Source organism: Pelobates fuscus, chromosome 2 (genome assembly GCF_036172605.1).
Source record: "Pelobates fuscus isolate aPelFus1 chromosome 2, aPelFus1.pri, whole genome shotgun sequence".
Lineage (NCBI taxonomy): Eukaryota > Metazoa > Chordata > Amphibia > Anura > Pelobatidae > Pelobates > Pelobates fuscus.
The window spans coordinates 141,094,200-141,116,548 of NC_086318.1; the positions used below are offsets into that span (position 1 = coordinate 141,094,200).

General features: G+C 39.3%; 1 protein-coding gene across 1 annotated transcript in view; it reads left to right on the forward strand.

The window, feature by feature from the left end:
• The window catches only part of LOC134586877 (probable cation-transporting ATPase 13A5), a 145,596-nt gene that overhangs the window by 17,541 nt on the left and 105,706 nt on the right, over window positions 1-22,349 (forward strand). The window contains exons 2-5 of the mRNA XM_063442780.1: window positions 1,791-1,964; window positions 14,761-14,895; window positions 16,467-16,537; window positions 16,627-16,707. Coding sequence (XP_063298850.1) covers window positions 1,791-1,964; window positions 14,761-14,895; window positions 16,467-16,537; window positions 16,627-16,707 — 461 coding nt within the window. The remainder of the gene's footprint in view (window positions 1-1,790; window positions 1,965-14,760; window positions 14,896-16,466; window positions 16,538-16,626; window positions 16,708-22,349) is intronic.

Sequence of the window (22,349 nt, forward strand, 5' to 3'; positions counted from 1 at the left end):
TAGCCGAACATCCATGGAAGGTAAAGTTTAGCGGTGTTCGCCCCGTTGAGTGTCTGATTTGAGTTACATGAACTCGACAACCAAACACCGCTCATTGTACTCACGGCTTAAGATGGCCACCGCCATGTGGTCGAATGGCACTTCGAATGGCTTCAGGAGTTCGGAAGTTTGAAGTGCTGCTTCAAAAGTTCTAATTGTTCCTGTTAGAAGTCCAAGAGGCACAACCAGAGTCTTTAACCCAAAATTAATTACAGGAGCCATAGTCACAGGGCAGGAAGCTGGCAAACAGGCCCCTCCAAAAAACAGTGGCAAGGTCTCTTTGGCCACAAGTATACCATAAAAAAATTGACATAACTGGGAGAGAACTTGGTGCCCATTGACATTCCACATATCTGGAGGTAAATTGTCTCCTGGATCCAAAAGAAGTTATTTGTTAAATTTAAGGATATACCCTGTAAAATATATTCAATTTGTTCAGTTTTAAAATCAGATTTAAAAAATATCTGACTACTTCCATACTCACTTTGTGGGGTATGATGCTATAAAGGGAGGTGATGTCACACACAGTATTGTTCAGGTTTTGGTTCCTATCTTGTAATGCTTACACTAACAATGTCTTGTCAGGTACTTAGGTGAACGCTCCACCAGATAATTGTCATAATAAAAAAAATATTTTGTCAACATTAAAAATGTAAACTACTGGTATTGGCTAACACATTTTTATTGTAAATGGTAAGTGTATATCATTCAGTACAGCAGCAGTATAATGTTCCTTCAACTTCTTTAACCACTGCACAGACTGACTCATTGAAAATGATAGCTATCTTGATAAGCTTTTGATTACACCTGGACATGTGTAGAACGTAGATTGTTTGTTAATGCCCAGTTTAAGTTTATTTGAGACACATTCAGTCTGCTTCTAGTGTTGACTTCTGAAGTGCCCCATCTAATGTCACTAGTCCTTTTGAGCGGTACAACCTTGCAAACTTGTGCACTATCGCTCTTTAAAATGTATCCTAGATGTAGAGAACTCAGCTTGTACTGTGACATTTCAGAGTTAAATCCTAGTACGGATTTATTTATGTTTATGTACCATTGTATTTGTTTGTGCAACCTAGAAGATATTTGAAATCAAGACAAATCTTAATATATCAAAGACTGGTAGCATAAAGGTAGAGTAGGGCTGCTGATATATGTATATATATTTCCAAAAGTCTTGTATACGTACCTGAGATTAATAGGGTCTTTAGAGCCAGAGGATGGTCGTCCTTGCACTTCGCAGATGTCTGTATATACAGAGAGGGGCGATAAGAAGTGAAGAGGCTAATAGTGCATTAAGTTTCACTGGGTATAGATAAGACAGTGAAATAATAGGGTTACACTTACGTTTCGTAGATCTTAAGCCAGCTCTGGTGTGTATACCGTACAGTGGTAGAATCCCCACTTAAAGTATATGACGTGAGTGTGCTTAATGATGAAAGTGTGGGGAACCTAAACGACAAAATAAAAGGCAACAATAGTGCTCTCAATAAAATATAAATAGTCAGTAAGATACAATAAAAATTATACCCACGCATTTGAATATATGTAATAGATTTTGGTCACATTAGTATTTGTGCCACTATCTTTTATTATTTTATTCTGCAAACAACATGGCATCAACAAATGTACCTTTTTCTACTCCAAAGAATCCCCTGACCCCTAGTGTTTTAAAATCTCAATGTTACTTTCCTTGAAAAATAATGAATACACAAATAATTTAATATTGAATTATAAATTTTTTTTAACAGGATATGTTTGGGTACAAAACAGTAAGATGGAGACAAATTTTGTGTATTTTTGGATATATATTTACCCTTGGTTTACTTCGCCTCTTTTTCTACTGGAAGCCAGAAATGGAAGTTTGGTGTTGCTGTTCCCCCTGCAGTTTAGAGGAAGCTAATATTATAATGCTCAGAACCACAGTGAGTATGAGAATCCTAGTATTTTCTTTACTAAGTTGGATAACCAAATGAGAATTTGGAAAACAGGACTTTCATTTTATTTCAAGATTTGAACCTAAAGTCATACCTTATTTTACTATTCCCTAACAGCTGATTACAGGGCAACAAATTTAAGCTGATAGAAAAATGTCCTGGTGCCCTCACAGTGTAAGTCGTAAAACCGTTTAAAGACGTGTTTGGTGATTTACCTGGGGTCTAAAAAAGAACTTAACAACTTAGCACTTTGTGTTTCTGTATAAACTGTAAGTTTTAACAATACTTATGAAACAGGATACAGTTCTAATGATAGGCATAATGGAAGGGGTCCAAGCAAGCCAACTCCTTCCATAAAATATAGTGATTTTAATGTTTTGCTATCGTGTTATTGAATCGTATGTACCAGTAACTCATAGGATGCCAGTTGTAGGTAAATGGATATCAGTTTATTAAATACAGCAGAGAGGTAAAAATAACTGTTAATAACAGAGAGGCTGCATCCCACAATTTGAATACTGCTATGTGTTTGGTTGGCACTTACATATGACATCTCCCTTCTTTTTTGTTTTTGTTTTTATTAATAAATAAAAAAGTATACAACCTAAAGGAAAAATACAGGGCAGAAACACAAACATGTATTCCTGTCCCTATATTGTTAAAACCACCATCTAGTCCTCCCGGCCCCCCTTTTCCTTCTAAATATAGCACAATCTTACCTTTACTCCAGTCTGCTGCTGCTGGCTTTACCCCTGATCTTCCTGCTTGGCTGACATCACCAGAAGCAATGCCTGTGCCAATCACAATGCTTTCACACAGAAAGCATTGCATTGGCTGAGTTTGTCAGGGAGACATATTGGGGCAGAGCCAGCACAAGCTAAATACAGCCCTGGCCAATCAGCATATCCTCATAGAAATGCAATTTTTCAATGCATCTCTATGAGGAAAGTTTGGTGTCCCCATGCAGAGGGTGGAGACACTCAATGGCAGTGCTGCACATTATGCAGCACTGACCCAGGAAGGACCTGGAGGTACCCCTAGGCTGTAATGTAAATAATTGGTTTTCTCTGAAAAGACAGTGATTACTGCAAAAACATAGAAACATAGAATGTGACAGTAGGTAAGAACCATTCAACCCATCTAGTCTGCCCAATATTCTTCAATAGTCTATTATATCTAGGATAGGCTTATGCCTATACCATGCATGCTTAAACTCCCTCACTGTGTTAACCTCTACCACACACACACACCTCACCCTTCACACACACACACACACTGCCACACTGCACCCTTCACACACACACACACACACACACACACACTACACTACATTTCTGGCATAAACACTCTGAATCCTGTGTGCACACACTAGATTCCTTGTAAGCAAACACACTACATTCCCTAAATACCACTCTTTACATCACCTACACATACATATACTCTATCCACAATGCACACACTTATTACATCCTATACAAACACAGACTTTTTTCACTCTCTACAGCACCTAGCCACACATATTTCAACATAACTAAGACCGACCTATTTACACAAAACACCTTACACTTTACATACATGCAATCCCACAAGCAGGCTCCAAACACATGCACAATACCCTTTCCTTGCCCTTTTGTCCTCTGGAGACACCAGAGACAAGTCACAAACAAAAACAGTGCAAGCATGTTAATACATTTACTTGCTCTGCTCAGAACAAATACAGGGCTTTTTTCTCATGTGAGAGCTCTTCACCAAGGATCTGCGCATGGGCTGCCCTGGAAGGGCATTGAACCAACATGCTCACTTTGCTTGCCATTGGTGATGACAAAACACACCCCTCTCAGGCCCCGCTCCCTTCTCAATGAGCCGCTGTTTTAAAAAACGCCCAGGTCGGATTTTTTCCCCAGTCCGACCCTGACTATAACTATCAATATTTCTGACTACATTCCAACCACAACAATGTAAGGTACACATCATTAAAATCCTAGGGATTTTTCTCAGAACCCACTTTTTGGTGATGTATGGATTTTATTGAATGTAATGTCATATTGAGTTTATTAAATTAAAATCTCTTGCTGGTTAACATCATTGGTGACCTTAAATTACATCAGTACTGTGTTGTAAAAAGAGGAAGCATACTTTGAGGAACTATACTGTAGTTGCAATACAGGATTTGTATATTCAGAGAAAGGAAGGGAGAAAGATCCGTGTGACATTGTATCAAAACAACAAACTAAAAAATTGGATTAAAAACAATATTTGATATCTTATGATATGCCATGTGAAGAATTAATGACAGTATCCTGTGATTATACAATTTGAGTTCCGATATAAAAGTCAAATTACAGCTATATTCATGAGTTTATTCACTAAACTCTAAATCTTAGTGAAGTGACACAGGAATAAAAATACATTTTTTTTCTTCTTTATTTCTATCTTTTTTTTCTTTCCTTCTTTCGTTCTTTGTCTTTCTTTCATTCATTATTTCTATTTTCATGTTAAAGGAAACAAGTATAAAATAATGTGTCAAGAGATGGTACATTAATACACATGTAAGAAAAATAGGGTTGGGCACAGCCCAAGTTAAACAATAAAAATTATACAGCATGCGTCACAGATAAAGTAATATGTATAAGTATATGAAAGGTACATGCTTCCACGTGGAAGTGTCTGACAATTAGGAAAGTGCACTCTACATTAATGCTTTTTAGTGTACACAGGCAAAATTAGCATTGGGATTTGAGGCACATAAATATTTATCCAGTCAGGCTGCGTACACCCTCCAGTGGCTCTTATGTAAAATCAAGAGTATGTCCAGGAGATGGACTCTTTTGTAGCTCGCCTGTCCATGAACGGGACTCATCGTACAAATGAAATTCACAAGGTAAGAGAAGAAAAAAAAAATAACATGGAGATTTAAGAGAGCAACTGGGGGCCAGGTAAAACCTCTGCTCTGTAGGTGTTCATGTCTATGGCAGTTGGCAGTGTAGAAGTGATTGTGGTGATGATGTAAATCTACTGCCATTTGTTACTCTGGCAGGTGCGTGTGGTGAGGAGGGGAGCAAAGGGTTATTAATAAGAAGACTTTACACTTATAACTTAATATTTTTTTTAATTCTGATAGCCTATTTCAAAGTTAGTTTTGCAGGGGGGAACAAAGAGACACACAGAGGGGCTAGGGAAGCAAATCGATACACATCTCGGGGGGTAGAAAGATACCTACAAAGGAGTTGGGGGGAAGATACACACAAAAGGGCTGGGGGTAGAAAGAGACACACAAAGTTGTTGCTGTATGTTTTGAGTGAGGGTGGGGGTTGCAACAAAATAGTCTTGAACCCAGCACCAGAGTCTGTGGGAAAGACTCCTGAAATTTACAAACAAGATTTGAAAAAAAAATCTATGATCATCTTAACTGACATTATGCACTTAAATTAAATATATATATATACATATATATATATATGTATATTGTTGTTGTGTTGTGATTGCACGTAAACTTAGACTGCTTCATAATCACTAATCAACAACACCTATTTGCACAAAGGAATGTGAGGTGATGGAAACATACCCGTGCTTTATTGTCTGGTGTAGACATCCACTCATTTTGTAACCAGGTTTTGTGCTTATGCATGGTTAGGGCTAGATTTACATGTCAGAATTCTAGGATGCCCAATGCTGCCCCACCAAAAAAAAGGGCAACTAAAGTGAGTTTCATGAATTTAATAGCAGGACAGTGCAGACATAAGAAGCATATATTCAAGTACGATTGTAAATACAGTTATTCAACCTCCATTGAAAATCAGGTTTATTGAAAAAATGTATAGACTTTCAGCTTTTTGCAATAAATATAGCGAACAAAAGCAATTGAAATAACTCAACACAACAAATTCTTTAAATTCAACTGAAAATGCATCTTATAATGACTGCTCCAGTCTCTAAATGTTTCAACCCCTTCATGACAAGCATTTTTAGTACTTAGTAGAGCACCCTTTTGCTGTTATGACCTGCTGCAAACAAATGTCATAGCCAGACATGAGCTTCTGGCAGCTTTTCTAAGGAATTTTAGACCATGGCCTCCAGTTAAGTAATTTTCTTGGGGTTTTCTTCAAATCCCACCAGAGATTTTCTATGGGGTTTAATTCAGTTAATGTAATTGCCACTGTAGAAATTTCCAGGGCTTCTTCTGCAAACAAATATTGGTGGAATTTGAGGTATGCTTGAGATAATTGTCTTGTTGGAAGGTCTAATGACACACAAGCTTCAGCTTCCTCACAGATGGCGTGATGTTTTCTTATAGGAGTTACTGATACTTCAATGAATCCATATTGCCGTCCACATGCTGTAGGCTTCCAGTGCCAGAGGAAGCAAAGCACTCCCAAAGCATCACTGAGTCATGACCGTGCTTAACTGTATACAAAGTGATCTTTTCAGCATATGCTTCATTCTTCTTTCTCCAGACATACCACAAATCCATAAACCAGGAAAACTTCCAGTTTTGTTTCCTCGCTCCACAGAACAGAATCCCAAAACAGCTGTGACTTATTTATATGATTTTGAGCATATTGGAGCTTTCCTTGTGCTTTTTGGGCTGTAGTTGTGTACGCCTTGGAGTTCTGGCATGCAAACCTTACTGTGCCCACTGACACCTCAGTGCTGCATGTCTTTTGCAGTCACTCAAGGGTTTTTTCACAACTAGCCTACTCAGAAATCTTGTTGCATCCATTGATAGCTTCCTTTTTCTGCCCTGTCCAGGTAATGTTACCACTATTCCTTCAACTTTGAACTTGCGTACTTTACTCCCAATGCTGCCACTAGGAACATTCAGTGTCTTTGCTATCTTTTTGTATCCTGTACCTTGCTTGTGAAGAGTGATGACCTCTTCTCTTAACTTTGTGGACTATTCTTTTGCCATATTTCTAACATGCAGTTAAACATGACACTCATAAAACCCCTAGACAGTTCAGGTATTTAAAGTGTTCCAGCTCAGGCACACCTATACAACTAATGAAACCCTTAATTAGTTGCATCAGGTGTACTTCAGACAACAACTGTTTTGCATATTTGTGCAGCTTTGAGGGATTCTATTCAGGGGGTTACATAGTTACATAGGCTGAAATGAGACATAAGTCCATCAAGTTCAGCCTTCCTCACATCTGTTTTTTTGCTGTTGATCCAAAAGAAGGCAAAAAAAAACAAGTTTGAAGCACTTCCAATTTTGCAACAAACTGGGGAACAAATCCTTCTTGACCCCAGAAGGGCAGTCAGTCATTGGAGCTATTGCCTTACAGTTGAAAATGTATATAATTGAATATTTTGTTTTTGCAAGTGTGCATCTAGTTGCTGTTTAAGGCACAGAATTCCACATCCTTATTGTTCTTATGGTAAAAAAAAATCTCCTTTGTCTTAGACTTCATTTTCTTTCTTTCGGTCTAAACGCATGACACACAGAGGGGCTGGCTAAGGGGCATGACCATGAGTGATTGACATTGCACATTGTTGCCTAGTTTGTTGTCTACAACAATTTTCAAATCCTTCTCATGTGTTGTTATCCCTAATTCCCTACCATTTAGGGTATGAGTAGCTTGTGCATTATTTACCCTGAAGCGCCGAGTCCCCCAGTCTGTCTAAATCCCTCTGCAGCAAAGTAATATCTTGCTCACATTGTATTAGTTAATAGAGTTTTATGTCATCTGCAAAAACAGAAACATGAATACTTTTGAGACTGGAAAAGTCATTATAAGTTGCATTTTCAGTTGCATTTGGGGAAACCATTTGAAGCATTAATGGTGTTGAGCTATTTCAATTGCTTTTGTTTGATTTGTTCATTGCAAACATCTGAAAGTCTGTAAATTTTGACAACAAACCTGGTTTTCAATGGGAGTTGAATAATTTTGATTACAACTGTAATCAAATGTATGTGCAGGTGTGGACTGAACATGCGGACAGATCGTTCATGGACAGAGGGCCCGAGACAGTCAAGGGCCATGCTGACTGAAAAGCCATGCTCTGGCTGGGGAGATAAGAGATCTACCCAGCTAGAAAGCCATTATTACACATATTCAAGCAATAGCTTGGTAGGTTTGCCCTGCAACCTAATCCACTGTAAGTAACCCTCTCGTGAGACCTGGCAGCAGTCCTACTTTTCTTCATGATCTTCCATGATTCTCTTAATGGGGGAGAAGATGGGGTCAGAGGATGGAAAGTGACATCACTTTCGGCCTGCTACCTCCTCTCCTGCAGAGTGGTACCTCTATTGTGAGCACTATGAAAATAAGCCTATGTCTGGCTGTGACAGGGCATGCTTCTTGTAAATATTTATAGAACCCCTATTTCTTTTTACACCCACTTCGACACCTATGTACCCCTCTACACACCACTGCTTCAATCTCTCCCCTCAGCCCCTAAAGCCCCCGCACTCACTCTAGCACCTATGCCTCTCTGCACTCACTACCACACCCATCACTCCATGCAGCCTCTACATCACCCATACCTTCCCTGCACCTGTTATAGCCCCTACAACTACTAGCACCCAGGACAGCCCCTATACATCCCTGCACCTACTACAGCCTATATGCCCTACGCATCAAAAGCTGCCCTTATGCCCCCCTGCACCCACTACATCCCCTATTCCATCCTGTACCTACTACAGCCACTATGCCCCCTGCACACACTACAGCTCCTATGCCCCACTCACACTCTGCAGCCCCTATCCTCCTCACACACATACTGCAGCCTCTGTGTGCCCCATACACAGAAGAGCCTATACAAACAAACAAACAAACACAATTGAGTCCCAGTATCACCCAGATGCCTGCTACAACGTCTTTCCCATACATATACTACAGCCCCACACACAGACTCAAATAGCCCCTTCCACACACACAAAACAAGAAGGAGCCTCACTGTATGCACACAGTCTCACAAGCAGCATCTCTAAAAATGCAATACTACATGCAGCCTGCCTTCATACCATAGTAATACTGCATACAGCCTCCTTATAAACAAATGCAATGATTACAATCACTTATATGGCACCAACATATTCTGCAGCGCTGTAGGTAAAACAAGACAAACTATTAATTCTAACATAACACGTCATACAGGAACACATCACTAACAGCATCCCATTTATGCAAACCCACAAGTAGCCTCCAAACATATGTTCTTGGAGGCTACTTGTATGGTTGCACACAGGGCTGGTGCTTCCATTAGGACACTTAGGCAGTTTCCTGGGGGGCGCCTCAAGCAAATCTCCAGTTAATAGTGTCTGGGCCTGTCCGGGCAGCTAGACCAGTAACAGGTTTTAAAACTGGCCATATGACCAGAAACAGTCAAATTCAGGATGCCAGCAGCTGCGGCACACCCGTTATTATAGGGTGCTGAATTACCTCCTGGCTGGCACCTGGCTGCACTTGATCCCCATTCTATGAGGTAGCGCATGTATGCAGCATCCATGGGCTCCCTTCCCTTGCACTGTGCATGTGACATGTGAGGGAGGGATTATAAAAGTAAGTGGGGCAGGGCGGCAGAGAGTGTCCCAGTACACCCTTCACCGGGTGCACTTCTCACTCGTTCCCGCCCCCTGCTCTGTAATCGGTGATAAAAGGAAGTGGGGCGGACGAGGGGTGTGGCAGGATACCAGGTGCTCTCTAAAAGCCTGCAGTGCGCAAACAAGATGCCTGGAGTGTGGGAACATTAAACTGATATATGAAATCAAGGTAAGAATGAGTCTGCATGGGTCAGTATGTGTGTTTGTATGGATCAGTGTGTGTGTGTGTATGTGTCTGCGTGTGTGTGTGTTTGTGTCAGTGTGTGTGTCTGCATTGGTAAGTGTCTGTGTTTGTGTCAGTGTGTATGTGTCTGCATGGGTCAGTGTGTGTGTGTGTGTGTGTGTGTGTGTCTGCATGTATCCCTGTGTGTATCTGAATAAGCCAGTGTGTGGGTCTGCATGGGTCAGTATGTGTGTGTGTGTGTCTACATGGATCAGTGTGCGCGTGTGTATGCATGGTGCATTATGTATATGTCTGCATGGGTCAGTGTGTGTGTGTGTGTGTTTGTGTCAGTGTGTGTGTGTCTGCATGGGTCAGTGTCTGTGTTTGTGTCATTGTGTATGTGTCTGCATGGATCAGTGGGTATCTGCATGGGTCAGTGTGTGTGTGTTTGTGTCAGTGTGTGTGTGTGTGTTTGTGTCTGCATGGGTCAGTGTGTGTTTGTGCCAGTGTGTGTGTGTGTCTGCATGGATCAATGTGTGTGTGCCTGCATGGGTCAGCATGTGTGTGTCTACATGGGTCAGTGTGTGTGTTTGTGTCAGAGTGTGTATCTGCATGGATCAGTGTGTGTGTTTGTGTCAGTGAGTGTCTGTGTCTGCATGGGTCAGTGTGTGTGTGACTGCATAGAACATTGTGTGTGGGTCAGTGTGTGTGTGTGTGTGTCTGTATGGATCAATGCGTGTGTGTGTGTGTGTGTGACTGCATAGATCAGTGTGTGTGGTGTGTGTGTGTGTGTGTGTGGGTGTATGTGTGTGTCTGCATGGGTCAGTTTGAGTGTCAGTCCTCATGGGTCAGTGTGGGTGTGTGTGTGTGTGTGTGTGTCTGCATGTATCCCTGTGTGTATCTGAATAAGCCAGTGTGTGGGTCTGCATGGGTCAGTATGTGTGTGTGTCTACATGGATCAGTGTGCGCATGTGTATGCATGGGTCATTATGTGTATGTCTGCATGGGTCAGTGTGTGTGTGTGTGTGTGTCTGCATGGGTCAGTGTGTGTGTTTGTGTCAGTGTGTGTGTCTGCATGGGTCAGTGTCTGTGTTTGTGTCATTGTGTATGTGTCTGCATGGATCAGTGTGTATCTGCATGGGTCAGTGTGTGTGTGTGCCAGTGTGTGTCTGCATGGATCAATGTGTGTGTGTGCCTGCATGGGTCAGCATGTGTGTGTCTACATGGGTCAGTGTGTGTGTTTGTGTCAGAGTGTGTATCTGCATGGATCAGTGTGTGTGTTTGTGTCAGTGAGTGTCTGCATGAGTCAGTGTGTGTGTGTGACTGCATAGAACATTGTGTGTGGGTCAGTGTGTGTGTGTGTGACTGCATAGATCAGTGTGTGTGGTGTGTGTATGTGTGTGTCTGCATGGGTCAGTTTGAGTGTCAGTCCTCATGGGTCAGTAGGTGTCAGTTTGCATGGGTCAGCAAATTTATCTTTGCATGGGTCACCGTGTGTGTGTGTGTGTATGTATGTGTCAGTGATTGCATTTGTGCACAAGGACAGCTTTAACCCTTTAAGACCGGAGGACGTACTATTACGTCCTTTTTAAAGCGGCTCTAAACGCGCAGGGCGTAATAGTACGCCCTCCGTTTTTTTTTTACTTGCCCGGTCGCCGGCGATCCCACGCTGGCGATCGCGGTTGGGGGGACTCCCAGGGAGCCCCCCGCGGCACCTCCGTCCTCTTCAGCCCCCCCGGGCCATGTGAGAGTGAGGTCCTTGCGAGGACCTCACAATCACATGGCCGTGATAGCTGGCTGGTGCATTGCCAGCAGGGGGACTAACTGTAATGACAGTTAGTCCCCCTGCTGGCTGAAAATCAATTTAAAATAACTTAAAATAAGTGTAAAAAAATATATATATATACTTAGATCATATATATACTATATATATATATGATCTAAGTATATATATACACATATACACACATACACATACACTGTCTAGGTGTATTTTAATATTAATATATATAATTTTATATATATATATATATATATTAATATCAAATTACACGTAGACTGATACTGATTAAATATATATATATATATATAATTATTGTTATATATATATTTATATATAATATAAAAAATAAATATGTAAATACGTAAAAAAATAAAATAAAAAAATTATTAAAAATAAAATATAAAAAAATATATAGATGTGTTTTATTTCGTTCTAACTGTATTGTGATATTAATATATATATATATATATATATATATATATTTATATCAAAATATACGTAGAACGAAATAATATATATCTATATACATAAATATATACGTATATATCACTATATATATACCTATATATAAATAAAAATATTAAATAAAATTATATATATATATATATATACGTATAAAAAGAACAGAAGGGAAGGCTGCTCTCCGGACTTTAAAACATAAAATTTTATTCAATTATCATTAAAAAACGACCAACGTTTCGGTCCCCGTTCGGGACCTTCCTCAGGGTCAAAAATTAGGACAGCAGAACAATCATTGTTCTGCTGTCCTAATTTTTGACCCTGAGGAAGGTCCCGAACGGGGACCGAAACGTTGGTCGTTTTTTAATGATAATTGAATAAATTTTTATGTTTTAAAGTCCGGAGAGCAGCCTTCCCTTCTGTTTTTTCTACATTATTTGGAGCTCTGGTGGTGCGCCCGGCATTGGACTGTCCTTTAAGCGTGAGTGCAGGGGAGATATCTATTTTCTATATATACGTATATATACACATATGTATATATATACATATATTAATTCTACACATATATTTATGTAATAATTTTACATAATTAGGTATCCTAATTAATTACAATTAGCGGGAACTGCCTGACAACCCATGCCGAAAGTATAGGGAATTTAATTTGCTAGCACTATATTTAACCCTATAACTTTCCAAGACACCATAAAACCTGTACATGGGGGGTACTGTTTTACTCGGGAGACTTCGCTGAACACAAATATTAGTGTTTCAAAACAGTAAAATGTATTACAACGATGATATCGCCAGTAAAAGTGATGGTTTTTGCATTTTTCACACACAAACAGCACACGGACAATATTATTGCTGCAATACTTTTTACTGTTTTGAAACACAAATATTTGTGTTCAGCGAAGTCTCCCGAGTACAACAGTACCCCTCATGTACAGGTTTTATGGTGTTTTCAAAAATTACAGCGACAAATATAAGGCTTGTGTTTCATTTTTTTCACATTAAAATTCGCCAGATTGCTTACGTTGCCTTTATGACCCTATGGTATCCCAAGAATGAAAATTACCCCTATAATGGCATACTATTTGCAATAGTAGACAACCCAAGGTATTGCAAATGTGGTATGTCCAGTCTTTTTTAGTAGCCACTTAGTCACAAACTCTGGCCAAAATTGGCGTTTTTTTGCATTTTTCACACACAAACAAATACTAACGCTAACTTTGGCCAGTGTTTGTGACCAAATGGCTTCTAAAAAAGACTGGACATACCCCATTTGCAATACCTTGGGTCGTCTACTATTGCAAATGGTATGCCATTATGGGTGTAAATTTATTTCCTGGGCTACTATACAGTCTCATAGGCAACGTAACCAATCTGGCGAATTTCAATTTCAAATGTAACATGCTATATTTGACCCTGTAACTTCCAAAAACACCATAAAACCTGAACATAGGGGGTATTGTTTTACACGTGAGACTTTGCTGAATACAAATATGTGTATTGTATTGCAGTAAAAGCAAACAGTATTATGACATTGACAGTTAAAATGTCATGTAGAACTAAAAAAATTAAAAAAATCTTATTTTCTCCCATTTTTTTCATATTAAATTATGTTTCATAGCTAAATATTTGATATTAAATGAAAGCCCTGTTTCCCCTGAATAAAATGATATATAATAATGGGGGGTGCATTTAATATGAAAGAGGTGAATTACGGTTGGACAGACATATAGCGCAAATGCCAGGTTTTGTTTACATTTTGTTTCGTTCACAACTTGTACATTTGGCTGCGGTCTTAAGGGGTTAATTTACAAAACAAAAACAATACTTTTAAAGGAACACAATAGTGTTAGGAATATAAACCTGTATTCCACAAACTAGTGTGCTTCTATAGTGCTTCTATAGTGCCCCTCCCCCAACATTCAATTGTGATTGCAAAATACCTTTTTGAGATCATATTATAGTGCTCTACCTTTACAAGCCAGACACCTGAACTAGGTCTTCAGTAGCACAAATACCCTTTCTATGAACACTCTAGCCCAGTGTTCCAAAACTTTTTAGGTTCAAGGCGCCCTTAATATTTCAATATTTTTCCAAGTCACCCCAAGTCAAAACTATTTTCTAGGTTGTATTTATGTACAGCGCTGCGGCATATATTGGGCCCCTCTAGTCTTGGGAGTGGCACTGGTAGATTATTTAAAGAAACAGTCCAGGCACAATAACCACTACCGGCAGAGCTGGCAGGGGGGAGCATAGTTTCCGGTGCTATCATTATAGTTGTGGGAACATCATTTGCGGCTCCCCTGTGTGCACATAGTTTGAGAACCGGTGCTCTAGACTTACTTCAGACCTCATCATTTTGCATTTGTGTTTGGTGTCCCTGGAAACCTCAACAGCAGCAGAATTTCAGGCATCTTGTCTTATCTTGAGATAGAACGAACATTTATATGATGTACATCCTACAGAGGTTTTAAGGGTATTGGTAACTGAGGTGTTGTCTTTAATTGGATGTACCTTTTGACGATGTTTGTATGTTGCATTATAGGTTTGTACACTTTAACAAAACATTTTCATTGAAATGTACATAAGCCTGATGTAAAGTTTTTCAATTATGTGTTTGATATTGTTTAATTGATATATGTAATTGAGTTGTGGATGTGCAAGTGTTTTTCGTTTTTGTTTATATACAGGTTTTTTTTTATACTTTGCTGACAATGTCATATCAAAATATGTCATTGATATGTTTTACACCAGTAACTGAGCATGTATTGGAATTTTAACTCATTAAAGTATACTGTCTTATATCTTTAATGTTGTATCTCAGAATGAACTTAAACAGTGCTTTAAAAAGAATGTGATAGTGGTTCATCCATGTGTGAAGTCTGGAAAGCCCGTTCATGACATCATCACTGATCAAAACTCCATTATAGGCAAATCTATTATGAGACCACGTGGCAAGGTAAGTATTTTTGCACATCTTTCTAAACTGATTTTCACTTTTTCAGTATTGTGATTATAATCATGGCAAATGAAGAAACCATTAGTCATAGCATATATCAATCATTTAATTTTCTTTAAAAATCAAAAAGTCTAGGTTTCTACCTACTATGATATTCTATTGTGTTTTCAACAATATTATTTTGTAAATCCGAGCAGCTAAAGTTTTAACTTCTGCCAGACAGCCACTAGAGGCGCTTCGTGCATTTTCACACAGTTTAACTCCGTGATACGACATTAGATGTCCTCATGCTCTGTATGAGAACATCCAGCATTGATTTGATGCTTTCCTATGGGGAAGGCCTAACGAGTATGAATGCACATTAGGATCCCCACATTGCCAACATTAGAGAAGGCGGAGACAGAGCCAGTGCAGAGAGAGACCTCAGTGCAAGAAAGAGGTTTTTTATCCCTTTAATCATCGGGTTGGGTAGCCAGACAATATCTTTATGTCAGAGGAACACTATGTTTGCCTTACTGTGCGTCTGTTACGGTCTTTTGTTTTTCCTTTCTAGCCTTCTGTCTATTTTTAAAAATTTGGATATTAAACCTATTTACAGACATCATTGCAAAACTGTGATGACATTTTGATAATCTTCTTCCCAAAACTAATACGATTTCTTACAATTAACCATGAACAGGATATTTGAACATATCGCAGTACATACTAGGTTGAATATTTGTTATAAACTTTTCTGAACTTAGATACGGGATGTTGTGTAATCTCCAGTTATTTAATAACTCCAGACATTTTTTAAAATAATTAGCAAAAATATTTAAAACTACTAAAGGTACCTATCCCTGAACAGCTATCTATATAATAAATTGGAAGGTAGATATGTTTTCCATGTTTCAATAATTGTTACTTTTATTATTTTTATTTTTTTTACTTAATGACATGCACTCAGAGGTGAAGGTTGCAGGCTTACTTTTATAGCTATATATATATATATATATTTCTACTAAAAGGTGTCAAAGTATAAAATTGTGTTTGCAGTTTTAAAAAAAATATATCTATCAGTCATTATTTTACTATGTTCACTTTATTGACAAGAACATTGACAATAATTGCAGACATTTTTAATTAGGAGTGATGCATAATTAACTCAGAACCATGAACTAGCCAATAAAAGCACTGTTTCAAAACAATATATCCTATGTGTTTTTAGGAAGTTGGCATGTCTACAATTATATATCTCATTAAGTGTGAGCCCATGCTATCAGTGTGCAATATATCAACAACTTCAACTTACAAGCTGTATTGCCTCCATATGTGCCATGTATACAGATTACGTACGCCTGAGAGCCATAGTCTATAGCAGGGGTGGGGAACCTTCAGATGTTGTGGACCTCCAGATGTTGTGGACTACATCTCCCTTGATGCGTTGATAGCATTATGGCTGTAAGAACATTATGGGAGATTTAGTCCAAAACATCTGGAGGGCCAACGTTTCCCCATCCCTGGTCTATAGGATGAAACCTTTGTGTTACTTCATGTGAATCAGATTGTCACGAATGGTTTTATAACAATAGGTGCGCTTTATAACCGTGCAAAAAGTTCGTTATGTTTGGGACACCTCTGACAACACCTTTAAAAAAGTTGGGTGAGTATATATCAACTATTTAAAAACATGTAATTTGACCAACACAGCTTACAAAGCGTTTTCTCAAACTATATTTTCTAACATTAAAGGATTCTGGATGAAAGCCTCTCCTGCTCTGATTTGCACACGAAATTTGGATTAGGTTTAACAGATGAAGAACAGGAAATCAGGTATGATACATTAGACATTCTATTTTACACAGCAAATTACATTCATGGGATAAACCTGTCACAATTTGATTGTTCATTATATGAACATTCCAGGATCATTGGGCATACCATGGGCCACATTTGATTTTCTTTGTACAAATTATAATCTGGCATTGATCATCAAAGTGTTCACAATCTAAATTTTATGGACCTTTTTTCTACTGGTAAAGTAACTGAAAACAGAAACTATTATTGTGCTAAAACCATGCCCTAAATCATGACATTGGGCACAACATTACGAGGTTAAAAACAAAATGTTGCCTGTGAGGAATTTTTAATTACATCACAGATTTAAGGTTAAAAACAGCCAATTGCATGTCTCCCAACTTCTTGCCAATTTTGGTGAGAAAGTCCTGAATTTAGATCCCATCTCTACTGCCTAGTTTCCCTTTAAGTGATGTAATTGATAGGGATGTGCATGGGGAAAATTGTTGGTTCGGTTCGGCATTCCGAAATTTGTGACTTCGGCAATTCGGAACTTCGGGAATTTGGCAATTCGGAACTTCGGGAATTCGGCACTTTGGTTCAGTTCGGCACTTCAGCACTTCGACAGCCTGTGGCTGCTCACTGTTAAAAAAAAAAACATCCAGCCCCCACCCCTGAGCGATGGGTGGGGGCTCTAAATATCATTAAGGGGGGGGGACCTATTGTCCTCCCCTGTTGCCCCCACCCCTGAGCGGTGGGTGGGGACCCTAAATTAGAATAATGGGGGGACCTATTGTCCTCCCCGGGGCGGGGGAAGGCTCTAATTTAGGGCCCCCACCCGATGCTCAGGGGTGGGGACCAGGGGGAAGGACAATAGGTCCCCCCCTTATTCTTCTTTAGGGCCCCCACCCGCCACTCAGGGGTGGGGGCCAGGGGGGAGGACAATAGGTACCCCCCTTATTGATATTTACGGCCCCCACCCGCCGCTCAGGGGTGGGGGCAGAGGGGAGGACAATAGCTCCCCCCCTTATTCTTCTTTAGGGCCCTCACCTGCCGCTCAGGGTTGGGGGCCAGAGGGGAGGACAATAGCCCCCCTTATTCTGATTTAGGGCCCCCACCTGCCGCTCAGCTTTTAGTTGTTAGCTCCCTAATACCGTGGGAATTAGGGAGTTATCTACTTATTCGTTTCTTTCATTCCATTGACAGGCTAAGTAACTTACATTTTATATGAATGTATGTTACTTGATTTGTGCAAGTGTTGCAAATGTTTACAGCTGAATCCTGGCTATGTTTGTATACTTTTTATTTAAAATTGTATACATTGTAACATTCTTCCACTTGGTATATTAGTACTTGGGCAATACTGTGCTTCGGAACTTCGGCAATTTGGCACTTCAGCAATTTGCATCCGAATGTCCGAATTGCTCGAAATTCATCCCAATTGCCATTCGGAACTAAATGACTTGCACATGTCTAGTAATTGATTAGTGAAATTGTTTGTACACGTAATCAATTGAGGGGAGGTGTTTTGATGTTCATTCTGCTTAAACACAAACAGAAATATTTTGGGGTATTGTTTTTTTGCCAAATGTATAAGTATCATGTAATTTTGCTTACTTTAACATTGTTAATAGAACAACGGCAGCCATTAATATGTGTAAATATGAGAATGTAATTGCCCTATTTATTTGGTACACCTTTCTATATAGGATTTCCATTAGACTTAAGTAAATCTAGAATTTCACATGATTAGATTGACTGAACATGGACCATGTTGACATTAAACATATTTGATATAAATTTATTGGCTATAGACTTGAGGTGACTATAGCACATCAGAAATATTTGCTTTAGTCAACCCACTTTGTCCAAAAAATAATGAATACATAAAATGAATTTGGGACGGCAAAATGTTGGCTCTTATGTGGTTGAGCTCATTGGAATTTAATTTACTGAATGCATTCCGAAATACATTTGGGCAAATAGGGAGGGGATTTATCAAAAAAGGAAGGAAAAAGTCCACCCCTTACCCATTTCATACTGAATTTCACCCCAGTCCACCCCTTACCCATTTCATACTGAATTGAACAAAGTTTTTCCTTACATCTAGTCTGTAGCATCAGTGACTGTTCTTCATTGTGGAAAAAAAAAACACAATGCCCTCTCAGCTTTTACCAACTGTGTCTGCTGAGAAAGCTCTTTTAATCCAGGGTCTGTACATACTCATTGCCCATCTGCAACAGAACAGAACCAGGCAGGGTTTCCCTCAATCATCACTGCTCTTTATCCTTGCACTCAAACCCTTTCTACAGGCTATCTGAGAAAAACCAAACAGAAGAGGAAAAGGGACGGGACAAGATTAACATGCGGCATATGCCGATGATCTATTGTTCTTCATCGCATCCACCGAAACGACCTTACCTAATGCCAATTTCGAAATTCCAAATGTATCATGCTCTCTTAGACTTAAACATAAATAAGATAAACAAAATAAACTTATTGTTTAGGTGATAAACCCCACCACCTAAACAAAAAAGTAAGAGTGCAGCGCTAACTGGTATCTTACCCCTCAAATATGTATGGGGTGTTTACATGTAAAAGAAAAGCAGATATATATAAATAGTAATATGGTCTGATAAAGTACAAAATAAAATAAGTAGCCAGGATCTTGGAGTAGTGAATGATATTGAGGAAAAGGGGATTTTTTTGAAAGGATTTATTCCAACAATAAACAAGGTTAAAAACTAACACTCTGATAAAATAAGTAGAGGTCTACAAAGGAAAGGACTTATGTTTGATGGTTTGATTGTTTTTAGTATATGTTGGGACCTGTGAGTCCCTAATGTTAACCCATACCCCCACGTATTGAAAACTGTTAACAAACAGATATTCATCATCAAAGAAAAAATAAAAAGTATATTCATTCTCTCGCTTTGGACAGTGGTCCTAGACTTAACAGTAGCTGCCAAGCAACCAGACTGAGAGCAGCCCACACACTCTTCTTCTCATACCAGTAGCTTAGAGGGTCATCAGTAGAAGGTAAAGCACATTGAGACAGATAAGCTTTGACCATTTCAGATGTACTAGTCTACTAGCAGCAGTCTGCTGATTCACTTTCTCTCCCCTATATTGGCAATAGATTCAGCCCAAACCACAAACCTCTGCTGTGTTGAGGTTATGCTGCCACCACTGCTTGGAGTAGTAAACAATGACAAAATATGTTAGATTCAATGTGCAAATCTTCCTCAACAAACATGTCTCTCTTTTGCTGCGGACCATGTTCATAATTCTGTCAATCCAGCAATTTCCTGTTTTCCATAAAAAGCATCAATCTTACTTATGAGGTTGTTGAACAAGGGAATGACTTCTCCCAAACTTACATTATTGTGTCACAAAGTTTCTTTTACATCCCTAAATAGAATAAACTGACTCTAGTTGCTCTATTACTGTCCAATCCTTATACTCCTAGTGGGAAGCCAATGCTAATGGAGTTGTTGGAGGAAAAACTATAGATTGTCTTCTGCTGTTTGAAACGTTTTATCCACCATGTCTAAAATGGAATTTCACAGCGTGCTAACATCCTCTTATAGATAGTGTGTAGGAAGCCATTTTATCTCTTGGTTCTTTGATGGTGGGCAGATGTAATAATTTCAAAGAATCACATACTAATGGCAACTATATTACAGATAGTTGCAACATTTTTATTTAAAATGTGATACTTAGTTATAGGTGACCATTCTTGAGTGGAAATGTGTTATTAATTGCTGATATAATTTATATATATATTTATATATATATAAGGCGTATGCCTGAAGCTGTGGGAGGGATTTAAGGCCTATATAACCCCAGTAAACCCCTTGCTTAACTTTCTTTGTCGATTCCGGAAATTCCCACCTTCGCTTCCGGTTCACGCAGACCTCTGACGTCATTTTGCCGCGACGCGACTAAACTACTGTCAGGAACTTGCACGCTAAGATCCGTGAATATAACACACAAATGGAATCCAGCAGTTTGGCTCAATCAATAGTCGGGAAAGCGTTCGTATAAACCATTTCGTAAAAATCCAATTCAAATGTCAGCTCTATTCGTATGTTTCATTATTTTTAAAACCTGCATAAATTATATTCTCATACTCTGTTCGGCTAATCATTCGTGTTAAATAACTACATTTCACATATGTCTGTTTATATACCGACCACTGCAAGAATATCTCTTTGTTAGTATCGATTTCTTAGGGTAAGTCTGAGATTTCTTATGCAGACTTGAGATGATTTGGTGGCTCACCATGTTTTATTTTATGTATTTGTTAACCTGTATATCTTCTCTCAAGTTGTTTCTAAGATAATAAATCCTGGGGTTTACCTTGTGAAATTACTCTCCTTTCGTTTCTAGGGATAAACTTTCGGAATACATTACTATCAATTACGCTGATTTACACAAGTACGGTTCGGTTAGTAATAATCCCTTTCGTTTAAGACTTTTTCTTCACTCCTCCTCTAATTTCATAATCTAATAAACACTGGTTATTCAACAGCAGGCTGGTTATAAGTATTCAGAACAAGGGCCAAGTCACTCAGTCGTCTTAATGTAGGCACAATTTAGTCAAAAACATTATACTTTTAAATAGTTTAACTTAAATAAGTTTCTTGTAATAAACGGATATTTATAATAGTTTAAGTTAATCTAATTTTATACACGGACCCGCCAGAGTAATAAACTAATAAAACTGCAACCTATTTTATTTTTGTTCTCTCTTTTCTCTTCTTTCTCTCTCCCTTCCTCCTGCGTCCATTCTCCGCAAATTGGGGCGTCAGCCTGGGTAAAGCCGCCCGGTTAAAACAGACATAAATAGCTCCATATGTCATCTCAAGTACTCGTTACAAATTAACGTACAGGTAAGGATAACGAGGATTTTAAGCAATACGTTCAGTCTCGCATTTTATTGTCCCTTCCAGTTTAGACGTGGCTGGCTGTCAGGGTCTTAGGAGCCCAATAGCGGCAGTCTCTTCCCGGCTTCTTCACCTTAGGTTAGTGGTCCTGCGAGGCCAACATCCATCCTCAATTCGTAGGTACTACGCCCCTCAGGCCAAATCATAGTTGGCCGCCTCGCATGTGGTATAGAGAGGGCCTCACCTGTCACCCATTCTATCTTATGCTTACTACTCACCGAGAGGCCAACACCCCGCCACAACGTTCGGTGGCCATGCGCCAACTCATAGATAGAGCCTCTCAAGCCGCTTGGCACCTAGCAGGGCCTCACCAGTCACCAACCTAGAGTAATTGCTTCTCCGCGGAGCGGCACTAGCTAGTCAGCCAGCACACACACACAAAAAAAAAATTATCCTAACCTGAACGTTTCCTCTCACGCCCATAGCATATCTAACGCTTCAGTACGAGACGATGAGCTATTGCTTACCAGCACCCCATCCAGGTCTAGCGCTCAGCCAAGACAGTCCAGTACGACATCCAGCTACAGATCCTGGACTTTTCCAAAAATCACAGCTGAACTGAATAGAAGAAACATTCCCTTTCCGGCTAGAGCCAGGAAAGCTGAACTTTTCCGTTTACTAAACACCCAAAACGTTGATGAAACACCGGGCCCTAGTTCTGAATGTACAATACAAAACAGTTTGGCAGAACTACGGATCATGATAACCTCTCTGGTAGCTTCTGTAGCT